This window comes from Cervus elaphus, chromosome 21, assembly GCF_910594005.1.
Source record: "Cervus elaphus chromosome 21, mCerEla1.1, whole genome shotgun sequence".
Classification (NCBI taxonomy): domain Eukaryota; kingdom Metazoa; phylum Chordata; class Mammalia; order Artiodactyla; family Cervidae; genus Cervus; species Cervus elaphus.
This window is the reverse complement of record NC_057835.1, coordinates 39,273,274-39,299,532: the sequence shown is the minus strand read 5'-3', so window position 1 is coordinate 39,299,532 and position 26,259 is coordinate 39,273,274. Positions and strand designations below refer to the sequence as shown.

General features: G+C 42.5%; 2 protein-coding genes across 3 annotated transcripts in view; both read right to left on the bottom strand.

The window, feature by feature from the left end:
- KCNB2 (potassium voltage-gated channel subfamily B member 2) overlaps positions 1 to 26,259 on the bottom strand; it is a 440,387-nt gene that overhangs the window by 177,399 nt on the left and 236,729 nt on the right. The window lies entirely within an intron of this gene.
- On the bottom strand, positions 9,753 to 10,116 carry LOC122679559 (NADH dehydrogenase [ubiquinone] 1 alpha subcomplex subunit 1). The gene has a single exon (XM_043880371.1). It carries the CDS (start codon positions 10,096 to 10,098, stop codon positions 9,886 to 9,888), a length of 213 nt encoding a protein of 70 aa, XP_043736306.1. The 5' UTR covers positions 10,099 to 10,116; the 3' UTR covers positions 9,753 to 9,885.

Sequence of the window (26,259 nt, the reverse complement as noted above, 5' to 3'; positions counted from 1 at the left end):
TGAGGGAAGGAGGAGAATGTAGCAACAGAGGATGAGATGGATGATATCACCGACTCAACAGACATGAGTTTGAGGAAACTCTGGGGGATAGTGGAGGACAGAGAAGTCTGGTGTGCTGCAGTCCATGGGGTTGCAAAGAGTTGAACACAACTTAGCAACTGAACAACAATAAGAGGGAAAGGACAGCATTTAGGCGAGGCCGTGGAATCAGAAGTACTATGGTATACTCATAGAAACATGAGTCTGTTCCTACTTGTGGTGTGACTGGAAGCAAGTTTTATAAAAATCTTGGACCATAACTTCTCATTTGGCGAAACTGCTATGTGCATGACATACAGCAGTGAACAAGAGGTAGGTCTTTGCTCTTAGGAGTTCACATCTATACCTTCTGATACTGTGAAGAAAACAAACAAGATGAATGGGACAGAGGGTTAGGGGATGTGGCATGGGCAGGCCTCTTTAGACAGTGGGACAGCAAGAGCCTCTTTGAGGAGGTGACATTGAACCATGATGATCAAGGGATTTCCTTGGACAACTTTGAAAGAGAATTCCTAGCAGAGGAATGCGTGTAACTCTATGGCTGATTCATATCAATGTATGACAAAACCCACTGAAATGTTGTGAAGTAATTAGCCTCCAACTAATAAAAAATAAAAAAAAATTAAAAAAAAGAGAGACCATCAGTCACAAAGGTTTTGAGGTAGGAGTAAACCTGAATGTGCAAGGACCTGAGAGATGAGTGATTTGTCTGAAGAACAGTGAGAAGAGGAGAGATGAGTTTGGAGAGTGAGCCCAAGGTCAGTCTTGCAGGACCTTGCAGCCCAGGGTAAGAGGCTGGCTTTCACAGGAAATCACTGTTAGGAGGGCAGGAATTTATGGCCTAAAATGGTCACAGTGGTTGCTGTGTGGGACATAAATGATGGGGGAGGGGTGGAAAGCAGAAGCTAAGATTTCTTATAAGAGACTAGCAATGAGGTAACTTGATTATTTTGTAAAATGGGGGCAAATGGATCCCTTTAAAATGTTTGTAAAGTGCTTAGAACTGTCACAGGAAAGAGTTCTGTAAGACATGACATCAGACGTATCTATATTGCAGAGTAGACACACACATCAGATGGTGTTGCAGAAGGTAAATATTAAGGCTTCTTACAACTCTAATTAGCTTTGAATCCATGACCATTCTTATGCACAGTAAAAACATTCTCTTTCTTGTGCTGTAATGAAAACAACTGCTTAAAAGATTCTTAAAGTAAGGTCAAATGTAAAGCAGAAAAATTAATGAAAGACCCAGAGGGGAAAAAACTTAAATGAACACCGAATACTCTCTTCAAAATCTTTTGCCTTGGTCAACAGAAAATTTTCAATATGAAATTGAACTTCAACTTGAATTTCAACCCCAGCCAGCAAGATGTATATTGAAAAAATAACTTGAGTGAAGTGGGTCTTACTCAGGAGTTATCCAGAAAAAGTGGATGAGAAGAGCCACTTAGGATGGATGACTAAAAAGGATGGCCATAATAGCATGGGGTCTTAATAATAACAAAGCACTTCTGGCTTGGGGTCTTTGCAGAGGTTTGCCTATGTGCTTAGTTGCTCAGTCGTGTCTGACTCTTTGCAACCCCATGGACTGTAGAGGTTTAGATAACCAAAACGATACAACAAGGCATTCCTTGTACACTGTCTCATCTTTAATCAATTCTGAATAATTAAATCGATAGCCCTGGAATTCTTAGTAACATATGAGGAGCTGACACACAGAACTGACATATGTAATCAAGAACTTCTTCACATCTTATACCAATGTGCTGCTTAGAAAGGGTAGACTTTTCTAATGTGATTTAAACACAGTGATAATAAGAAACTTTAGTCTGAAAAGAGAATTAAAAAAAAAAATTGAAATCTAGTTAATTTACAATGTCATGATAGTTTGAAGTGTATAGCAAAGTGATTCAGCTATACATACATATGTATATATTCTTTTTAGATTCTTTTCCATTATAGGTTATTATAAGATACTGAGTATAATTTCTTGTGCTATACAGTAGGTCTTTGCTTTTTAATCTATTTTATACATAGTAGTGTGTATATGTTAATCTCCACCTCCTAATTTATCTCCTCCCTGTCCCGCCTACTATCCCTGCTGGCCACCATAAATTTGTTTTCTATGTCTGTGAGTCTATTTCTGTTTCACAAATAAGTTCATTTGTATCAGTTTTTTAGATTCCACATATGTGCTATCATATGATATTTGTCTTTCTCTGTCTGACTTACTTCACTTAGTATGATAGTCTCTAGGTCCATCCATGTTGTGCAAATAGCATTATTTTATTCTTTTTTATGGCTGAGTAATATTCCATCACACACACACACACACACACACACACACACACACACACACACACACACACCCTCACATCTGCTTTATCCATTCACCTGTTGATGGACATTTAGGTTGCTTCAATGTCTTGTCTATTGTAAATAGTGCTTCTGTGAACATTGGGATGCATATATCTTTACAAATTAGAGTGTTCTTCAGATATATGCCTAGGAATGAGATTATAGGATCACATGGTAACTCTATTTTTCCTTTTTAAGGAACCCCCACACTGTTCTCCACAATGACGGTACCAATTTACATTCTCACCAACAGTGTAGGAGGATTTCCTTTTCTTCACACCCTTTCCGGTATTTATTATCTATAGATTTTGTAATAATGGCCATTCTGACTGGTGTGAGGTGGGATCTCGTTGTAGTTTTGACTGGAAAGAATTTCTTAATGACTTGAAATAATTAAGTCAGACATTGAAACAGGTTTAAAATCTGGTCCCAAGTTTGGGAAGCTCTTTGGTCTTGAATGCTTCAGATCTACACATCTCTTTCTACTTGAGAATACTAACATTTTTCAGTAGCTAAATGATGTCTGTTGTCATTTTATAAAAGAAATAGGTGAAAATAACACAAAGTGAGATGGGAAACATACATTAACCCTATAATTTAAAATTAAATGATTTCAGCATCAGGATCTTACAGATATATTGATCTTTATTTGTCAAAGTTACCTCCTATTCTCAATTCTCTCTGAGCACAGAGATGGTCAGATGTTGTAGAATAAAGTCACAATGTCTGGGCTGAGAGGTGAACACAGAGTATTCGGCTTCTGGCTCTGAATTTCAACCACTAGATTCCACTTACAGCTTTGGACACTATTAAATAACATTTCAGATGGAGGGACTCTGATTTATAGTGACACAGCAGCTTTATCCATAGTAACTGCTCAGAATAAATGGGTGGGTCCCTTCTCGCTCTCAAGTATCATGCATAGTAATTGGAGGAAGGGCACTAGATAAATCTCAATAATATTCTCAGACTAAACTCATAATCCTGAAAAGTAGTGGAGGATATTGAAATACTGGGTCACTGGGAAGTGGCAGTCCATTTTTATACAGCTCTCATATATTCAATTTTGTGCTGAGCCGAGAAGGAACTACTTGGCTTGACTCACCCTCTATATCATTCAGTCAGCGCTGTTTCACATGTTCTGATCTGGCATCTTTTCTCCATTTATCTGTCATTTTATATTCGGAAACTGTCAAGTTGCTTTTAAAAAGAAGAGCTCTACAGCCAGATGGTAAAATTTTTCTAAGATCCATAAAATTCATTGAGGACTTTCAAATCAAATCTACGGACTGAATTCTGGGAAAGGGTAAATGAAAATGAATGGGATCACAACTGGAGCACCATGTCAAGTGTATTTTGAAACTTTCTTTTTCTTGTCCCCTGTTGGGGACAAGAGCTCAGGCACCAGGCATTTTGCGGCTGGAGAGACTCTGGGCAGGAAGGAATCTGGTTTTAGTTCAGCCTGAAATAAAGAAGTCAGCTTGCCCACCTATTCACCCCAAGAAATGGGAACATTCTATGTTCAAGCTGTTCTGTGTGCAGATGTGTGCGTGGCTGGAATTTTAGCCTTTGTTCCTGTAGTCAGCATTGAAAAGCAAAAGTGTTAGTCATTCAGTTGTGTCGAACTCTTTGCAACCCCATGGACTGTAGCCTGCCAGGCTCCTCTGTCCATGGGATTCTGCAGGCAATAATTTTGGGCTGGGTAGACATTCCCTTCTCCAGGGGGTCTTCCCAACCCAGGGATCGAACACAGGTCTCCTGCATTGCAGGCAGCTTCTTTACCGTCTGACCCACCAGGGAAGCCTGTTGTCAGCACAAGGGGGAGTTGAAAACATTATCTTTCAACTAGAGATCACTGCTTTCCTTTAGGGGCTTCCCAGGTGGCGCTAGTGGTAAAGAACCCCACTTGCCAATGCAGGAGACGTAAGAGATGTGGGTTCGATCTCTGGGCTGGGCAGATCCTCTGGAGGAGGGCATAGCAACTCACTCCAGCATTCTTGCCTGGAAAATCCCATGGACAGAGTAGGCTGGTGGGCTACAGTCCATAGTGTTGCACAGAGTCAGACATGGCTGAAGCAACTTAGCACACACGCCTTCCTTTAACAGAGGACTGTGGAATAGAGGAGTGATGCTAACGCATTATCCTTTGCTTTGCAGGCTGAGAATAAAGCCCATCTTTCTCTTCTTGAGCCTCCTGTGTGCCAAAGCCTTGATTGACTTCCACTTGGAAAGCAATAAGCCAGGCTGTGACAGAGCCACAAGCCAAGTGAGTGTTGGAGATCTTCCAGCAGTTTGTGTACTCGCTGACTGGGGCAGAGGGAACCACCATGGAGCTCAGCGATCCAACTACTTATAATTGGCTGTTGGGTACTACCTGGCTTCTTACCATCACCTGCTCTGCAGGTAGCACTGGCAGCTATGCTTAAAAGGGAAGATGTCAGCCAAACTCTATGCTTGGCTTTTGGAGTGACCCAGTAGGAAATAAGGCCACAAAGTTGGGTTGGGATTCTAATAGTTTACTTTGTTATTTTGAACTATACTGAATCTAAATGATTCCTAGAGAAAGGAGAGGCTGAATCTAGCCACCACTGAATTTCCCTCAAACAAAGGGATGTGCATGCTCACCCTCCTTCAAGAGTGGTGAGGTAACATAGTTGAACCTAAAAGACTGGTAGGAAGCCAGAGGCCAAATGGAAATTAGTTTCTTTTCATAAATCTTCATTTTCCAGGACTGTAAAAACAATAATACCTCTGTGTGAAAACTCATTTTTGTTTTCATAGTTGGAGAACTAAGCCATATAACTGTTGGCTAGAAAGGAGACAGTAATAATTATAAATATCACACAGTGAGCGATGGTACAGTTATCATACGGCCCACCCACAAGAGCTATTAACTCTCACAGATGCTATTTCAGACAGTACATTTTTAGTCTAATGTTAGTTTATAAGTACAAAGCATGGAAACAGTAGCACTTCTGATATCCTGTGCTAAAGAAAAGAAAATAGGTGGGGGGAAAGCCCCACTTTATTTAAGATGTCTGAAATGACAGGATTTTTAACATAGGGAAAGACTTCAAATGAAGGTTATTGTAATTATCTTCGGAAGAAGTAGCAAATTACATGCTCAATAACAAATCAATGGATATATAAACTCTGAAAGGACTGTACCAGCCAACTGTTTGGAAGAGCTGCATATATTATTTTTTTGCCTTAAAATCAAGCAATATATATATCAATATCTCAGGATATTGAATATAGTTGCCTGTGCTACATAGTAGGACCTTGTTGTTTATCCATTCAATATGTAATAGCTTACAGTCTATCTCCTCTTTTTTCTACTCTGACTACTGAACCTGAATATGAAGGAAAAAGCAGGTATTTTAAGCATGCATGCATGCACACATGCTTGTGTGTGTGCATACACACATACACAACATTTTAAAAAGTATTTCTAATACAACCATATGGTGTATTCATTTACCACCTTTTAAAAATCTGGGATTCTAGAAATTTTTCAACAAAAACATGGTGGCAAGAATTAACTGGGATAATATATATATAATTTTAAATAGAAGCAGTGTTTATTAGAAGCAGAATACATGTGGAAGAAGCACTTGGGCAAACTTGAAGTGAGTTGGGCGCTGTAAGGAGGCGGCTTAGCTTGCTTAGATGGGAGCGGTTTTCTGCGTTATCTCTGGCCAATCATCTTGAAGTATCTGTGACAATGTTTTTTATAAGACCAATTTTATATACTGAGGATCAGGACACACTAAATGTGAATGACTTTTCTAAGAAGACACATTGACTGCATGGGCCACCAACTTCCTGCCCCAGGGGGCTGCCCTGCATGATTTAGCCTGCTGAGTCATCACAGCTCAAACCTCTCATAATCTCCATCATTTCCAATTCCAAAGAGGTCAAGAGATAGTCATCCCCCACCATACATCCCCTCAAGAGGGGAGCTTCAGCCTCTCATTTGCCAAGGGCCACATTAAACGGGTTCAGAAAATGACTTAGTAGCACTTTGCTCAAATGACAACAAATAGGATATTATGCAGCAGTCTGTTGAGCTTATGTTTATATAGCACTAACTATTTTGCCCCTAGGCACTTGATTCATTGGTACAACAGCGTACTACAAACAGAGGGAGAGAGGAGATGCTACTTTAATTAACTAATAATGTTCCAATGTGATAAAGATTTCATTAAATATAGGAATTCGTCTTCTTTTTAAGATGATTTCTACATTTCCTATGAATTTTCTGGGGTCATTTAAAGCACACACGGATTTAGATCAAATGTAACCAAGCAGGTATCCCTCCTCAGGACAGAAAGAAAGTGAAAGTGAAGTTGCTCAGTCATGTCCGACTGTTTGCAACCCCATGGACTGTAGCCTACCAGGTTCCTTTGTCCATGGGATTTTCCAGGCAAGAATACTGGAGTGGGTTGCCATTTCTTTCTCCAGGAGATCTTCCCAACCCAGGGATTGAACCCAGGTCCCCTGCATTATAGGCAGACGCTTTACGGTCTGAGGCACCAGGGAAGTCCTCTCAGGACAGAGACCTCCCCAATATCCTCTGCTTTCACTCCTCTCTGAAGTCACAGATGCTAAAACCACCACCACATGGAAGAAATTAGCTACTTGATGACCACGAGCATGGAGTCCCCAGACCTACTGGCATCTAAGGACTTATGACGTTAACCCATATTGCTATTCAGTAGCTAAGTCATGTCTGATTTTTTGTGACACCATGGACTGTAGCCCAACAGTCTCTTCTGTTCCTGGGGTTTTCCCACTGGAGTGGGTTGCCATTTCCTCTTCCAGGGGATCTTCCTGGGCCAGGGATCAAACTTGCATCTTTTGCATTGGCAGGTGGATTCTTTACCACTGAGCCACCAGGGAAGTCCCAACCCCTGTTACCTTGCCATCAACCAATCAGAGAACTGTGCATGAGCTGACCACATGCCCTGTGACCCCCTCCCTCACCTGGACTTTAAAAATACTTTGCTGAGGGACTTCTCTGGTGTTCCAGTGGCTAAGACTCCATGCTCCCAATGTAGGGCGCTTGGGTTTGATCCCTGGTCAGGAAACTAGATCCCACATACCGCAACTAAGAATTGCATGATGCAACTGAAGACTGAAGATCCTGAGTGCTGCAACAAAGACCTGGCAAAGTCAAACAAACAAATAAATAAATACTTTTAAAAAATGAAAAGAAAAAAAAAAAAAAGCTTTGTTGAAATCTGTCACAGAGTTAGAGTCTTTTGAGCACTAGCTTCCCTAGACTCCTTGCTGGGCACCCTGCAGTAAATGTTGCAGTTTTCCTTCTCTACCACCCTGTGTCAATAGTTTGGTTAGTTACTGCTCCAGGGTGAGCACACCCAAGTTTTGTTTGGTAACACAAACAACTAATCATAGAGTCATGGAATGTTAAAGCTGGAAGAAACCCCAGAAGCCATTCAACTCCCTCTCATTATCCAACTGAAGATGTGAAGCTCAGGTCCAAGGTTGCCCAGGGGGCTGGGCAGATGGCAGAGGGCCCTTCCACCCTTAAGAGGTCTTAAAGACCGGCAGGTCTTTAACCGCGGCCATGATCTGGATGTGATTTACAGAGCTGGATTACTGCATGTTGATTTCTGAACTGTATGTCACCATCATCACCCCAGGACCCGTCCTCAGCCACATTAGAGTCATCTCCCTCAGGCTCAGCCCCCAAGTCCTCACCCCGCAGATGTTTGGACAGGATCCCATTAGCAGCATCAGAGAAACACAAATAAGGTGCTGTGAACTGGGAATCTTACATTGAAAAAGCCAAAAACATTCACCAGTGGAGTTGATAACATCCTCTTGAGATTCCAATGCCCACACAAGCCAAACATATATAAATAAGGACAGAAGGGTGAAAAAAGGGCCATGTGTTTTCAAAAACATAGGAAATAATTAAATGGTTTTTAAAAGAAGGGCATAGCCTGGGATTCTGTAGTGTAAAAGGAGGCGTACCTAGCTGTTCTTACCTACAGGTCATTTTTGAAAAGCTCATTCATACACTTGCCCTTCCCCCCACCCCCCACCGACTTGTTCATAAAAGGGTGGAAGGGGGCAAGTGGTTTTTTGCTTTTGCTCCAAGGCTGAGGGGCGTTGCCATTGGATTGTTTACTGTGAGTCACATAGTAGAGTCACGCATCTGTGTTTTTTAAATATCTATTTACTTAAAGAGAGAATAAAGAACATGCGTTTAAAAATACATGCATATGTCTCGTGACTGAAGTGAGAGCCACGGTTCCTGTTAGGTCAAACTGTTCCTATTCTGAAGGAATCCCTCGAGCCTTCTCAGTATGGGAGGCTCTAACAGAGGTCAAAAACTGGCAGCCCGGGGCCACAATCTGGTTTTATTCTCTAGGCACAGTACTTTTAAACATTGGAATTTGAGTGCCTTTTGACACTGCCTACATTCCCCTTCTCTTCGGGGGCCCACCACCACCTCCGTTTGCTGGCTGGGGCCAGTCCTTGGAGGACTGTTTCAGGGAGGAAAGGGAGGCTATGAGAGGCCCAGTCCAGGCAGGGAAGGGCTGACCATCTTCCTGGTCCCTGCTCTGCCCCATGGGGACAGAAGTCAAGGTCAGGTGAAGAGCCCCCTGCCACCGGGAGCTTGTAATCTTGGGCTCAAGACAGGAAGTGAGGTGTGATCCCTACCTTGGTGTCAGCATTAGGGGTGAGCTGGCATCTCTGGTTTCTTGACACCTTACCCACGTGGTGCTCTCAGCTGCTTAAATGTTTCTGCTTGATCAACTGTTAATGGGCTGCAGCTCTCTTTCCAGTGCAAACCAGGTTTGGGTTGCTGTCTGCCTCTAGAGCCCCTCAGAGAGGGGATTTCCTGAGTTACAGTCATGAAGAATTTCAGCGGGTCTCTATATAGGACCCACTGGAGTGAATTAATAGTAACGGGTCTCTATATAGGATGCACTGGAGTGAATTAATAGTAGACATTGTTATTAATATCTCACATTATTATATTTGTAGTTTGTTTTTGCCCTCACTGCCAAGTATAACTCCAGGGAAATATAAATTTAGACTAGGGCATGAGAATGTTCTTATTTATATGTTCAATATAACCTTCTTATTGAGATATAATTGATATATAGCATATTAGTTTCAGGTGTACAATAGAATGATTCTATATTTGTATATATTGTGAAATGATGGCCATAATAAGTCTAGTTAGCATCTGTCAACATACATAGTTACAATATTTTTTCTTGTGATGAGAACTTTTTAAGATTTACTCTTAGCAACTCTCAAATATGCAATACAGTACTATTAGTTTTAGTCATAATGCTGTCTGTATACATTAATGATTTTTTTTTTGATTTTTTATTTTTATTATACACTACAAAATACAATGCATGCTACACAATATGCCGCATAATCTACTAGCAGGGATAGAAGAGCATGACTGAGTTGTTCTTCATCAACCAGGAAAACGTTTCCTTAATCAATGTTCTCCAAACCCTTTGACACATAGTAACGGTTTACTCCAGAGACACGCCTATCTCTTTCCATCATATACCACTGATATGAATAATGGGCAATCCTTTTTTCCTTGCCCCCGTTACTGAACCTGTGGATGCGCGCGGTGGCCATTCCCGGGATGAACAAGCACACGCCCATGACAGCGATCCCGGGGAGAACCTCGAACCACATCGCGACGCCGTTCCCGAGGCCACATTAATGATTTTTATATACATAACTATAATGATAGAAGATAAAATGATTATGAAAAAAAGAGCTAAAAGTAAGACTGCAGAAATAGTTCATATATAACTCCTTTGGTTTACCTACAAGAAAAAATGGTCAGAATGGTACAATTATGATGAGTGCAGTCTTTGCAGTCAGACTGCCTGGGCTAAACTGCTGACCCACTGTACCTGTGACTGATCTCAGGCAAGATATTTTTCATGCCTCAGTTTCCTTACCTATCAAATGGGTATAGTAACAGTAATAATCTCATACAGCTATAAAGGATTTCATGAGAAATGCTGTAAAAGCCCTTTGTACAAGAGCGTACAAAAAGCCCTTGGTAATTTTAAAATTATTGCTATTATTGCTAATGCTAATATTTAGTATAAGTAAAGACTTGCATACTTAGCAATGGCTGGATATATTTTTGATAGGCATGTGTACGTGCATGCTAAGTCACTTCAGTCTTTTTTGACTCTCTGCAACCCCATGGACCATAGTCTGCCAGGCTCCTCTGTTCATGGGATTCTCCAGGCAAGAATACCAGAGTGGGTTGCCATTCCCTTCGCCATGGGATTTTCCTGACCCAGGAAGATCTCTTAAATTTTCTGCATTTCACTTTGACTTGATAGTCATGATAGGATGTTAATGGTTAGAGGCCAAGGATGTTGCTATACATCCTACAGTGCCCAGAACAGCTCCCACAACAAAGGATCAACAGTGGACCAAAAGGTCATAGTGCCAAGGCTAAGAAACCCTGACTTAACTCCCACCTATAGGTGCAACCTGCCCTAGATTTGGGCAGGTTGCTAAGTATGCAAGTCGTTACTTATACTAACGCTGGTTCAGTCAGGGTGCTCTAGCCAGTAACTTAGTGATATCAGCCTTGCAACTTAGTGTGCTTAGCCCTTGAACTCCAGGGTCTGGCTCTTTCCTCCTTTTCTTATCCCATGTCCTTGAGTTCCTCCTCTGATTTCCTGACTGATGTTCTGCCTGGGGTCTTCACATTTGTCTGAGACCTTCGGGGACTGAAATCCTGATCCTGCATTCTAGTCCTCTGGGTTCAATTCTGTAGCTTGTCATAGGGTCTTCCTGATGCCAACTACTTATCTGTTTCATTTTCTGCTCCTGGGCCTTCCTGAAGACTGTAATGATTGGATTAACATGCTTACCTCTCAGATTTCAGGGCCTGGACTTTCTCTTTAATATATTCTATAAAATGGTCTGCTCTCTAGGCTCTTAAAACCATGGTTTTGACTTTGCCAGCAAAGTGATGTCTCTGCTTTTTAATAAGCTCTAGGTTTGTCATAGCTTTCCTTCCAAGGAGCAAGCGTCTTTTCATTTCATGGCTGCAGTCACTGTCCACTCTTGAAACACCCAGACTTTTGCCCATAGCTAGACTTCCTTCACACCAAATCTTCCAACCACACTCTCCTTGCCTTTGCCCTAATCCTGACCCTAACTCTAACCCCTAGGTCTTTCTGGTCTCTGTCCTTGCCTGGCCTGTCCTAGCACCCCCTCACTGAGACCTGGCCATCAGAGAATATAAATTCCCCATCTCACACTCATCCTTCAACAATACAAAAACATTAGTCTGACCTCCCCATAATTCATACTTATCAGATAGTAGTTTATATTTAGATAATCCAGGGAAAAATCAGCTCCTTTAAAAGTCACTTAATAAAATATAATCTTGAAGGTTGATGGGGTGAAAAGCAGGACTCTAGAGCTCAACAACAACAATAAAAAAATATAAAGAGAGGAAATCACTTTTATGTGCAGGTAGGTAAATTAAATATTTAAGAACATGCCACAGCAAAACTGGATGTTTTTCAAATGAGCAGTTCTGCGAAAAGAGGCTTAGGTAACTACTGGTGTTAACTGTTGGAAAGGTTAATTACATATCCTCTTCCCCCTTTTTATCATCATAACTTTTTAGTGATGCATTCTTTCCTTAATTACACAGCCCTGTCCATTTCCTGTGTAGTAATTGCAGTCTCAGATGACTTTTCTGGAGAAACCACCGACTTCAGCTGAAGCTGGTTCTGGTCATGTCCCAGCCAGTAACTGGGAGCCTTTTCCTACAACAAGGCACAAATCGGCTTAAACACATGTAGCTGAGTTCCCATCACAATGGAACGTTTTAAAAATATCATTTGGATGGGTTTAAAAAGAGTACAATTTCTTCAGAAGTTAATGCATGTTGTTTAAAGAGAACGCGCGTCACTATGTGGTTTGGCCAAGGACTGAGTTCAGAAGCTTTTACGCACATTGAATACACATGATCCTTTTCAGTGGACTGCCTCTCTATCGATTCCTGAAGTGAAACAAGAAATCTCTCTGGCCCTTGTAACGATGACAGAGATCATTGATTGAGCTCTTAATTTGTGTGGGCTAGCAAAGCCTTTTCCACGGATTATCCCATGTAATCCCCACAATGGCTTTATGAGGTAGGTGCTATTATTATCCAGATTTTACAGGTCAAAGAGCTAAGGCTTCAGAAACTAACTTGCCCAAGATCACACAGCTGGTGAGTGACAACAGACACGGGGTTTAAATTCAGTCAAATGACTCGGCTCTAATACAAGACTGCTCTGCTACTTCCCTTCCCACTGATTGTGAAGATTTTATTTATTTCTCATGACATTTAGGAACATTTTCTTGCTCTGTTTAATAAGTAACAGCACTTTAGACTTCCCTCCTTTAACAGCAAAGTTAACATGATCACAAACATATATATATGTATATATATACACACACATACACCTATATACATATTCTTTTTCAGATTCTTCTCTATTATAGGAATACAGTTACCTGTGCTGTACAGAAAATCTTAGTTGTTTATTTACATGTAGTGGTGTGTAACTGTTAATCCTATACTCCTAATTTATCCCTCCCCTCCTTTCCCCTCGGGTAACCATAAATTTGTTTTCAATGTCTGTGAGCCTGTTTCTGTTTTGTAAATAACTTCATTTATAGTATTTTTTGGACTCCATGTATAAGTGATACATATGATATTTGTCTTTCTCTGTCTGGCTTACTTTACTTAGTATAATCTCTAGGTCCATCCATGTTGCTGAAATGATGATATTCTTTTGTTGTGGCTGAGTAATATTCTGATATATCTATATATGATTTCTGTATATATCATATATATATATATGCACACACACCATATCTTCTTTATCCATTCATCTGTCAATAGATATTTATGTTGCTTTCACGTCTTGGCTATTGTAAATAGTTGCTGCTATGAACATTGGGTTGCATTTATCTTTTCAAATTAAAGAGTTTTCCTCTTTTCTAGATACATGCCCAGGAGTGGAACTGCTGGATCATATGGTAAGTCTATTTTTACTTTTAGGGAACCTCCACACTGTTTTCCGTAGTGATTCTCCATAGTGACTGCACCAATATACATTCTCATTCTCAATAGTACATGAGGGTTCCCTTTTCTTCACATTCTCATTAACACTTAAATCAACTGGATCACAATCTTGGTAATCAGAAACCAAAAGCCCGTGTTCTTAATGCTATTTGAGTGATTCTGATTTGGATCTGAGGCTGAGAGTCGCTGCTGTGGGGTATGTTTCTTGGTATGTCCCAGGAAGCTTGTCCATCATGCTGGGCCTCTTATTCAGAAGTCTGGGACAGGTCCCACTCATTATTCACAAGCATCCCAACAAATTCTAATGTATGTGGTCCTTAGACCATATTTCAAGAAGCAGCTTTAAGAATGAAGGAGGAAAACATCTGGCCAATTAACTTATACCATAAATTGGAACTTTAAAATCCTTCTTACAAGGTGGAGTTCCATATCAGCAATGACCAGCTTCACCTTGGAACGTGTTAGATTTTTAAATTTGGGGGCCCCACCCCTGATCTAAAGGAAATAAGCCCTGGATATTCACTGGAAGAACTGATGCTGAAGCTGAAGCTCCAGTATTTTGGCCACTTGATGAGAAGAACTGACTCACTGGAAAAGCCCCTGATGCTGGTAAAGACTGAATGCAAAAGGAGAAGGGGATGACGGAGGATGAGATGGTTGGATGGCATCACTGACTCAATGGACATGAGTCTAAGAAAACTCCTGGAGATTGTGAAGGACGGGGAAGCCTGGTGTGCTGCAGTCCATGGAGTCACAAAGACTCGGACATGACTGAGCGACTGAACAGCAGCAACAACGACCGTTGACCGGGAGAAGTACCGACTCTGGAAAGGGGCCCAGCAGTCTATGTCAACAAACCCTCCAAGGTGATTCTGATATACTCTCAAGATTGAGAGCCACTAAGATAAAGTGCGGCCTTAATCACACATGCATTTAAAATATACTAATTAGTATGATTGATTATATAATAATCAGCTTGTCTGTGCTCATCTCAACTCCACAGATAGAGGCCCAAGGTTATCTTGAAATGAACTATTTCCCATTAAACTTATTCTGACCCTCAGAAAGGCTAATGACACACATGCACAACTGGAACTATGATATCTCTGAGGCAGAAGGAGGTTAAAGTTGAAGAAGATTTGGGTATGACTATTCTTACATTGGGCTTCCCTGGTGGCTCAGAGGTTAAAGCGTCTGCCTGCAATGTGGGAGACCTGGGTTCGATCCCTAGGTCAGGAAGATCCCCTGGAGAAGGAAATGGCAACCCACTCCAGTATTCTTGCCTGAGAAATCCCACGGATGGAGGAGCCTGGTGGCCTACAGTCCACGGGGTCGCAAAGAGTGGCACATGACTGAGCGATTTCACTTTATTTTCCTTATTCTCACATTGGGCTTCTCAGGTGTACTAGTGGTAAAGAACCCACCTGTCAATGTAGGAGAAGCAAGAGATTTGAGTTTGATCCCTGGGCTGGGCAGATCCCCTGGAGGAGGGCATGGCAACCCATTCCAGTATTCTTGCCTGGAGAATTCCATAGTCAGAGTAGCCTGGTGGGTTACAGTCCACAGGGTCTCAAAGAGTTGGACACGACTGAAGTGACTTAGCACGCACTCATTCTCACACTGGTTAGAAAGGAAATATCCTCTTTATATATGAGCATAATACAGATTGACTGAAACCAGCAGAGAGCTTGCCATTACAGCTGATTTAATAAAGTGTGTCAGAGAGTACAAAGGTGATGAAACTCAAGGCAAATTTAGCAGCACAGCACACAAATGGAAATCAGATAATTTCATCTGAAGGTTTCACAAGTTCAGGTACTCTTCCCCACAATTATCACCCAATGGAACACAGCTGTCAACAACCAATTCCTGATAACAGTCCCTCTGATGGCAGAGGCTGGGCTGCCTGTCAGGGACAATAACCAGTGGAGGTTTGAGCCATCATTTCCCACAGTGTAAACAACATTGGCTGGTGACTAGACACATACTTCCCCTCAATTTACAGAGTTATGTGAGTCTCTTTCTGCTTTAGAGATTCTTGGGATATTCCCTAACTGGGAGCTGTTGGGTTTATAAACTTTGCCAGCTAAATTGCACTAACGGGTAAATGTCTTCCCCTTTGGGGTATTTTCCATAGTTAGTTCAGACTCTGTGCTGGGGAGGGGAGCCACCCTGTCATTCCCCGATAGGGAATTTTTCATAGTGCATCTTAGAGAGGGATTTTCCCAGAATAGATACTGACTCTGTTTTATTATTCTGTCCAGCAGGAAAGCACCAAAAGCAAACTAAGTGGTTAGTGTTCACTTTCCCCTTGATAAATTTCCAAAAGTACTGTCCTAATATAAGCTACGGGTTTCCCAGGTGACTCCATGGGAAAGAATCTGTCCGCTAATGTAGGAGACTCAGGAGACTCAAGTTTGAGCCCTGGGTTGGGAAGATCCCCTGGCTTGGGAGGAGGAAATGGCAGCCCACTCCAGTACTCTTGCCTGGAAAAATCCTATGGACAGAGGAGCCTGGAAGGCTACATTCCATGGGGTTGTAAAGAGTCAGACAAAACTGAGCAACTGAGCACATGAGCACAATATGCTACATAAAGAGCAGACAGGAACTGAGTAGAAGTACTCTGTGATTACTACTGTGTATTTTCTCAACCTGGAGGAAACATAGGCAATTTAAAACTAAACACAATGGCCCAAACCAGTAGGTGTCCTGCCTCATCATCAACAGTCCAACAGATAATTCAGGACTCAGGACAGCGCTACTGAGACCTGGAGGCAAAGTGGACAGGATCGCCTCTCTCCCAACACTGTCTTCCCACAACCCACACTGCTTTGTTGAAATAGACCTCTCCCGAGGTTGGTACAGGCTGTCAGCAGTAGAGATATTAGAATATGATTTCCTTCTTTTGAAACAACATTTTATTCTAAAATCAATGCCACGACTTTCATAGCTAATGGATTTTGTTGGTATGCATTCATCTGCTGCAGAGAAAAATCATTGCTTAAATCAGCTGGCCCCAAGTAGGATTGACTAAAGCAAGGAAGATGGTATTCTTGTCAAAGCTACCTCATACTCCAATTGACATATTGTATTCTAGTGCTGACAGCTGAAGGCTAGAGCTTTGATTAATCCATTTTCTTCTCATTATAAACACAATCTCTTCCCTGAAGGTTCCAGTGATCACTCTAGCAAGTGTTGAACCTTGACAGAACAATGCTTATCCTTTGGTGGGCACTGTGTATAAAACAGAGAAAGAGCTGGTTTTGTTTTCCAAATCTCCTTGGGCATTGTTGAAAGAAGCTCATTTGTAAATGCATGTGTTTCAACAAGCTCAAGGCTGTATTTTGTCTTTCTTTTCTGTGGAAAAAGGCAATGGTGGAGAGGAAGCAGGTATGCAGTTCATCCAAAGCGTGACAGATACTTGCTGGGGAATCATCTCAAAGTCCTATAGTGAGGCAGCACCCAACACAGGGCCTGCAGGACTGGGCACAGAGGAGGGGTGGGGCTGGGTCGTGGGAGTCAGAAATTATAGACTGACCCTGCTCCTGATAATCCCCAGGCTGAACTATCAAGGTCACTTGGAAGCTTGTTCTCCAGGCTGCTGTGGTTGAAAGTCAGGACTATTTTTGAGATGCTAAGGAAATGGCAACCCATTCCAGTATGGTTGCCTGGGAAATCCCATGGATAGAGGAGCCTGGTGGGCTACAGTCTATAGAGTTGCAGAGTCAGACAAGACTTAGCAACTAAACAACAACAAGGTTTCACAATGGCTGAAAGCATCCCAAGTTACCGAGTGGCCAGTTTGATATTCAGCGACTAAATACAGTTGGGAAGAAGGGAAGGTGTGGTGATAGTGCCCACTAAGAATTGGCTTCATGTTGTGTAAGACAATGACTAGAGTTAACAATACTGTAATGTATATTTGAAAGTTGCCAAGAGAATAGTTGTTAAAGGTTCTCATTACAAGAAAAAAATAGTTTAACAAGATATGGTGATGATGTTAACTAGTCTTACTGTGGTAATCACTTCACTATTTAGACAAAGAGCAAATCATTATGTTGTATATCTTAAGCTTATACAATGCTTGTTAGGTGTTCAGTTGTATCTGACTCTACCTGACTCCATGGACTGTAGCCCACCAAGGTCCTCTGTCCATGGAATTCCCCAGGTAAGAATACTGGAATGGATTGCCATTCCCTTCTCCAGGGGATCTTCCTGACATGTGAATTATGTTTCAATAAAACTGGAAAAAAAAATCTCTTCCTGTTTATGGGGGGAAAAAAAACTGGCTTGAGTACAACAGGGAGGTGATGAGTTCTACATTTATTTCTCAAACCTGATAAAGATATATAATCGAATTAATAATCTGAGAGGAGAAAGAATTTGGGAAATCACTAATCTCCCAATTGAGGACTTAGGTACCACTGTGATATGGACTCTAGTTGGGGCCAACCCTGCATGGCTGAAAGTAAAGCATTGCCAACACCAAGTGAATCTGGGGAGGAAAATATGAGACTGTATTCTATATGATCTGTTTTCCTGAGGTTTGTGAGCTCTAGACCTGCTGTACATTGTGAGTTACTGACCTGATTTATGCTAATATCATAGTTTTCAAAATCCAGCATGCAGCAGAATTAGCCAGAAAGCGTGGTAAAACACAGGTTGCTGGGTTTCTGATTCCTGATCATGAGTTTTTGATACAATAGGGCTGGGATGGGGCCTGAGATCTTGGGCAAAGGAATGCCTCACTTGTTCTAACTGAAGAATGTGGGTTTCAGTACAAGCCTACATCTTCTAAGTTGTTTGAATGGTTACTCATGAAAAGGAAAGAGAGAAACATCTATTCAAAAACTCTTTTGAGCTAGGTGCTTTCATACCTCATTCAGCGCCCGCAACAACCCGACAGATAGACATCACTGTCCCACGTCTTAGTTAGGAGGATAGAGGCAGAGAGGGGTCAGTTCATTTGCTTAAGTCCTGGAAGGCCTCAAGTGCTTAGGCTGAAATTCTTGGTTGCCTGGTTTGGCTCCAAACCTGGAGACCTTCCATGGCTTCCAGATCTCTCCTTACACCAACTTGTTTTATCTTTGTAAAGGGGATCTTATAAACCCCCAGGGAAGAAAAAAAAGCAAGACTAGGCAAGGCATGCATATTAGTTGACTATGTGGACTACTGATTCATTAGCTTTAGGCAGAAGCTATCTAAATTGCTGACGCTCCAACTCAGCCATGCTGAATTTCTTTGTTTCTGCCTGCCACATGGGTAACCTTATCTGATTTTTGATGACTTTGATCCAGACCTTGACTCTGATCTGGTCTTGTTCAGGTATCTATCCAGTCATCACCCCTGGTCTTTGAACATCAACTTATCTTGAAAAGACTGCTTATGAATCTTCTCTAAAATACCATTGCCTGATGTGCTACCTGCCTATGATGTTGCCACTTAGAATTGGCGCAAAATCCCTTCACATTTTCCCTATCGTAAGGAACATGGGATTGCTCACTTTTTTTTTTTTTTTTTTTTTGACTGCATTGGGTCTTAGTTCATCATGTGGGATCTTTCATTGCCACGTGTGAATTCTTAGATGTGTCATGTGAGATCTAATATCCTGACCAGGGATCGAACCTGGGTTCTCTGCATTAGGAGCATGGGGTCGGGAGCATGGAGTCTTAGCCACTGGACCACGGGAGAAGTCCCTTGCTCACTTTATTTAAAAAATTATTTATTTATTTATACATTATATTTGACTGCGCTGGGTCTTCATTGCTGCTTGGTCTTTTTCTCTAGTTGCAGTGAGCAGGGGCTACTCTCTAGTTGCGGTGCACAGGTTTCTCCTTGTGGTGGTTTCTCTTATTGCTGATCACGGGCTGTAGGGTGTGAGGGCTTCAGTAGTTGTGGCTCCTGGGCTCTAGAGTACAGGCTCAATAGTTGTGGTGAATGGACTTTGTTGCTCTGCAGCATGTGGGATCTTCCTGGACCAGAGATTGAACCTGTGTCTACTGCATTGGCAGGCTGGTTCTTTACCATGGAGCCACCAGGGAAGCCCCCTTGCTCACTTTTAATAAGCAATGTGGATCCTAGCTTTCCAGATCAGCTATGTTGTAGTTTGGCTAATTCATTCCACACAAAGACAGAAATACGTGTTCTGTTCAAAGCCCTGAACACCGTGGTTGCATAATTTTAGGTGGCTGTGGTAGGAGAGAGAAAGCAGAAAAGTTAGATCAGAGAACCCAATTTAAATTCTCAAGACCCTCTGTTAATATTTATTGTCTGCAGGAGGCATGCTCCTTTGCAGGATGCTTCCCAGATTATCCAGTTTTTTTTTTTCCCATAAATTCTCATTAATATATGTAGGTCTTAATTTCCAATAAAAATATAGGGAGGTGGTATTCTTTACTCCTCAGGGTGAGTTTCATTTCCATATTTTATAATGCAATATAACATCGTAAAATAGAATAAATGAGCCAAGAGTGAAAGTTTTCTATTAAAACTAAGAAGATTCATACCCTTCCTTCTATCCTGCCAACTCTTTTACTCACCAGAATAAACAAAACTCTTTTTTTAAGACAAGAGGGAAAGCAACTTTCTCCTTTGCTCCCCCACTCTCTCCCTCTCCTGGACCCAACATAACACTTTTCATTAGTTCAGACTAAGTTCATTAAACAAAGGGGCGAGAGTCCTGAAAATTCTCTTGGAAGATATTGCTGTAATTTTATCCTCATTTTCCAGCTGCCCTTTAATTATCTGGCAGAGCTAGGGCCTGTAATAAGATAAACCAGATAAATAGCACTTGGCATATTTTAAATAAATGTCAACCCAGGGTAGCTCGGGAATTTCTGCTTTCTCCTCCATGAATGGAATGCCCATGGGAAATAACCAATGTTCTTCCTTCAAAAAAATATGGAACCATGGGCCCTGAGTTTCCAATGACTGCCAACTTGATCACTATTTAATCACTGCCAAAAGATTATACCTCTGGAACTCCAGCTGCGACTCTGTCTACCCGATAACCTGACCATGAGAAGAGAAAGTAAATCATCCTCCTTTTGAGAGAAAGATGGAAACTGAGAGGCCTGGGTAGTGAGCACAGAGCAAGACGATCTTCTTGAGTGGAAAGAACCAGGAACCTTTACTCTTAGAAAGTAGAAAAGTGCCGTCTAAAAGCAGGCTGGCATTAATTTTCATAATGATGAGTCATTCATTAGCTCTGTGATTATATAGCTGTATTTAGATCTCTGTTTAGAAACACCGCTTTCGAACTTAGTTGGCTCATTCTTTTTCCAGACTCCTCGACTGCCCGGGCTCTGAACTTCTGCCACACCTGCCCAGCACAACTGACTTCACAGTGTCATTTGTTTGCTCCTAAATTTGGGCTGCCAAGCACAAATGGAGACAATAACCCAACCACGAGAGTTGACACTGCTACAAATGTCTAGTCTGCTGTCAAATGCACCACTATTTTTTTTTTCTTTTTTAGATTTTTTTTTTTTTTTTTTACCATTTTTAAAGTCTTTATTGAATTTGTTACAATATTGCTTCTGTTTCATGTTTTGGCCTCAAGGCATGTGGGATCTTAGCTCCTCAACCAGAAATCAAACCCTTACCTCCTGCATTGGAAGTCTTAACTGCTGGACCACCAGAGAGGTCACTAGTTTCCTCTTATTTTCCTCCTTCATCTGCTTCCTATTCTATTCTCCTCTGTGGACAATCCAAAAGTTTACTATTCTCCTCCAGCCTCCTTATCAAACTTCCGCTCCCTTTTGCTCAATAGACACCAGAAGTCCTGCTTTGCTCGGAGCATGGGGAAAGACTGCTTCTGCTGTGGGCAGTCTCCCAACTTTATGACTGATCCAGATGATGGTTGAGAAAGCCTCAACTCCCAGGACTTTCCTTGTTGTATGTTTGATTTTCCCCTCCATACCATGTACAACCCACGGGACAGCTGACCTTGGCTTGACTTCACTGGTAACCTTTGAGCATGACGACTACTCTCAATTTCCTTAACTTCGAAGCTTTACCCTGCTTGGGGTGCAGCTCACACTCACTCCATGGCTCCTTCTGTTCCCCGAAGGCTCATTTGTCCCCTGTTGTCAGTGCTCCGACATCAGCATTAGCTCCCACTGCACCAACCCCGCCTCCTACAAGGAAAAGGTCAAAGGAAAACGTTTTCATTCTATCCCCTTCCATCCTTAGAGAAACTGTCCTTGTTTCTCTAGGCTCACAAAAAAATTAAACAAAACAAAGGTGTCCCTCTGGCTTCAAGTTCTACCATCTCTAGGTACCATTCCCTTTCTATCTATCAGCCAGGATACTTGAAGTATTGATTATGCATCTCCTTCTTGGAGTTTCAATCTCTTCCTTGGTACTGATTCCTTCCTTGTAGCTTATAAACATGGGCTTCCCAGCTGGCGCTAGTGGTAAAGAATCCACCTCCCATGCAGGAGATGGGATCGATCCCTGGGTTAGGAAGATCCCCTGGAGAAGGGGATGGCAACCCACTCCAGTATTCTTGCCTGGAGAATCCCACAGAAAGAGGAGCCTGACGGGCTATAATCTGTAGAGTAGAAAAGAGTCGGACACGACTGAGAGGTTTAGCATGCATACACGTTGCACACACACACACACACACACACACACACACGGTTCCTTCCAGGCATTCTCCTCCAGCCACCACTGAGCATCTTTCTCCCCATTCACAGCCAGTTTTTCAGAAGAGCATCTATACTTGTGTTCTTACTTCCATTTTCAACCTTACTGCGGTTAGGCTCCCACTACCAACTGCTCTGCTAAAATGGTCTGACCTAAGTCACCTTTGACCTCCATGTTGCCAAAGTCAATAAACATGAGACTTGATCTGGCATTACCATCTGAGCTGCTCATTAATTCTCTTCCTGGAAGTGTCTGCTCCTTTGTGTTTTGTGACACTTTCTCCTTCCACCTTTGTGATTCCTCAGTCTGCTTTGCTGGCCCCTTCTCCTCTGCCCCACCTGTGCTTGCCAGAGCCCTGCTCTCCCCATGCCACCTGCTCTCTCAAGACAATCTCCTTGACCCGCAAGACTTTAGGTATCATTTCATGCCAATGATTCCCAAACATTATCTCTAGTCCACCTCTCTCCTGAGCATCTGACACTGCCACCTGGATAGTTCTAAAAGCACCTGACATTTAACACATCCAAAACCAAAATCAGATTTTTGCCTCTTTTTGCCTTCTTCATACTGATATTTTTAAACTTTATTTTTATTTACTTTTCAATTTTATTTTTAATTGGAGGATAACTGCTTTACAATGTTATGTTGGTTTCTGCTGTACATCAATGTGAATCAGCTGTAAGTATACATATATCCCCTCTCTCTCAAGTTTCCTTCCACTTCCTCCATCCCTCCAGGCTGTCACAGAGCGCCAGGCTGAGGTTCCTGTGTTATACGGCAGCTTCTCACTAGCTATCTATTTTACCTAGAACCTGGACCTTATCTAGGTTCCTTCCTCTTTTAACTCCCTGTCAATTTCCCTAGGCTCCGTTGATTTCACCTTTCAGGATTGCTTGAGACTGCCTCACCTCTCCGTCCTTGATTTCTCGGAACTTCTCTTACCTGACCTACCACAGTACCCTTCAACTTAGCTACAGAAGGGTCAGAGGTCATTGCTAGAATGTCACAGCTTCCTGTACTCTGCTTCCCATTAAATCAGTGGGTTTTAACTTTGGCCAAACATTGGAATCAAACATTTCAAATCAAAGGATACTTTGAAAAATACTGATGCTGGGATCTTATCCCCAAGCTTCTACTGGAATTAGTTTGGGGAAAGTCTAGGTATTGAAATTTTAAAAACCCCCCAAGTGATTCAAATCTTGTTGAATTTTGAAGTCCAGGTTGTGAGCTATGGCTGTGACCACTGTCCACATACCTGTGGACCGTCCGTGTACCGGCTCTGTGATATAAACCCCCAGCTTATATGCATGTAGAATACTGGTGCAGGATGTCACAGGTAATACTCAGGGTGGAGGGTAACTGGGGGTGGGACAGAAGGGTTCAGAAAGGGAGAAGGCAACAACAGCAGGAAGTGAGGGGGAGTCACTGACCTTGCCAACTGACTGGCCTGTGCAGGGTCAAAGACACTTACTTCCTACAAGGCTGCTACCTGCTTCAGCGCCTGACCCTGACTGCACAGCCCAGGGAACGCCTCTGGCCCACAATGGGCTGGGCCTTTTCTTAGCACAAAAGCTTTACTCTGCCCACTTCTGGGCAGGGTCCACTGTGAGAAGATCCAGAATTTTCTGGTAATCCAGACTTCTGGACAGGTTTCCTCAAATGGTCTCTGCAGGATGGAGATGCTGTCCATTCCATACTCCTCCCCAACTCTCATACTGCAGGCATGGAGATGTTGTGGTAAGTTAAGGACTAGGCTTGGTAGATGAACCATTTGCCTTTTAACTGAGAAGACAGCAACAGTGGGAAGTGAGGGGGAGAATGGAAACTTCTTCATGGCTCAAGAAAGCCAGAACATTTGCTTTATAAAACAAGCATCCATCTCCTGTACAAAATGACAACGAAAACCTCTAACTCACATAACCAGATATTTTAGATTGAATCATGCTCCCTAAAAAAGTATCTGTTGAAATCCTAACAACCGCTGTCTTAGAATGTTGCCTTGTTTGGAAATAGGCTCTTTAAGGTGGTCACCAAGTTGAAACAAGGTCATTAGAGGGGGTAGTAATCCAATGTGACTGGTGTCCTTACAAAAAGAGGAGCCTTGGACACTGAGTCAGACCCACACAGAGGGAAGACACACACAGAGAAGGCCATGTGAGGATGGAAACTTGCAGTGATGCCTCTACAGGCCACGGAATGCCAAAGATTGCTAGCAAACCATCAGAAGCGAGAAGAAGCAAGGGAGGATTCTTCCATAGCTTTCAGAGGGATCATGGTCCTACTCACATCTACTAGCTTCCAAAACTGTGAAAAAAATACACTGCCGTTGTTTTAGGTCACAAGAGTACATGAGTACTAAGTTGCTTCAGTTGTGTCCAACTCTTTGCAACCCTCTCTGGACTGTAGTCAACCACGGTCCTCTGTCTATGGGATTCTCCAGGCAAGAATACTGAGTGGGTTGCCATGTCCTTCTGCAGCGGATCTTCCCAATACAGGGATTGAACCTGCATCTCCTGTGACTCCTGCATTGCGGGCAGATTCTTTATTACAGAGCCAGCGGGGAAGCCCCTTTAGGTCACATAGTTTATGGTATTTTGTTTCGGCTGCCCTAGGAACTAACAGAGCAGGTAATACACTCCAGCATCAGAGAAGCAGGTTCTCTGAGATAAATTCTACCCCAGGAACCTTCTGAATCGGGGTGTACTGTTTGGTGATCTGAACCTCTCCTGACTTCTTTCCTCCACTGGCTGTTCTCTGCAGACTCAGTTCCCTTCCTACCGCTACCTGTGGTCTCTTCAGAACTTTTGGGGTCAAAATCTGTAGAAGCAGGTCTAAAGGCTTACTCAATCTCCTTGCAGACAAGGCTGTTGTTGTTGTTCAGTAACTAAGTCCTGTCTGACTCTGTGACTCCATGGGCTGCAGCATGCCATGTCCCCTTGTCGTTCACTATCTCCTGGAGATTGCTCAAACTCATATCCATTCAGTCGGTGATGCCCTTCAATCATCTCATCCTGTGTCACCCCCTTCTCCTCACCCCTTCAATCTTTCCCAGCATCAGGGTCTTTCCCAATGAGAGACAAGGCTACTGCTTTATAAATGATTCTTGCTACCATCTAATGCTTGGCAAAATGGCACTAGCTCTCACATATATCATCACTTTTAACTGTCATATTAACTCGATACCATAGGTAGTGTTTTCTCCACTTTAGGATCCAGAAGCTGAGGTTCAGAAGCATTAACTTTGCCAAGGTAGACAGCTATTCAGGTCAGGCTTTAGAGTCCAGCCCAATCCCATCTGGCCTCCAAGAGCTGGCCAGCTTCTCCCCAGCCAGCTCCCTCCCCGACACGGTGACTTCTCAGGCTCTTGATGGCACAGAGCTTGCTTCAGAAATTAGCAGCAAGGACTCTGTGGGCATCTCCCTGCTAAGTAATCAGTGACTATAGCCTTTTAAATACAGGCTTTGTGTTCAAGCTGGGGACTTCTTGCAGCTGTTCTACTTGATGAATGAGACATGATCCCTCTCTGGGTTATAAAGCACTTAACGGAGGGTTTAATCAATGACCAACCAACCTCTCTTAACTGTAGTTATGATGGTAGGCCTGAAGGACCCAAGCAGTCTCCAGTCTGTGCGTGTATGCTCAGTCACTCAGCTGTGTTCGACTCTTTGAGACCCGATGGACTGTAGCCTACTAGGCTCCTGTGTCCATGGGATTTCCCATGCAATACTGGAGAGGGTTGCCATTTCCTGCTCCAGGGGAGCTTCCTGACCTAGGGATCAAAGCCGTGTCTCTTGTCTCTCCTGCACTGGCTGGCAGGTTCCTTACCTCTGTGCCACCTGGAAAGCCTTCTCTTCAGTCCACCTCTTTTAAAATTGAGTATTTTCATTTGCTGTTGCATTTTAAGATTTCTCTGTGTATTCTGAATACAAATCCTTTGCCAGGTTTGATGATCTGCAGATATTTTCTCCCAGGATAAAGTGTCTCCTGTCCTCCATGGGACTATAATCTCACAGGAGGAGACAGAAATGCCACCCTGACACCAGCACTGGGGCTGGAGACCCTGGCCTGGTCAACCTGGGGTTACT

Excerpts from the sequence above, each read along its gene's own strand:
- LOC122679559 (XM_043880371.1), bottom strand. The coding sequence starts at position 10,098 with ATGTGGTTCGAGGTTCTCCCCGGGATCGCTGTCATGGGCGTGTGCTTG.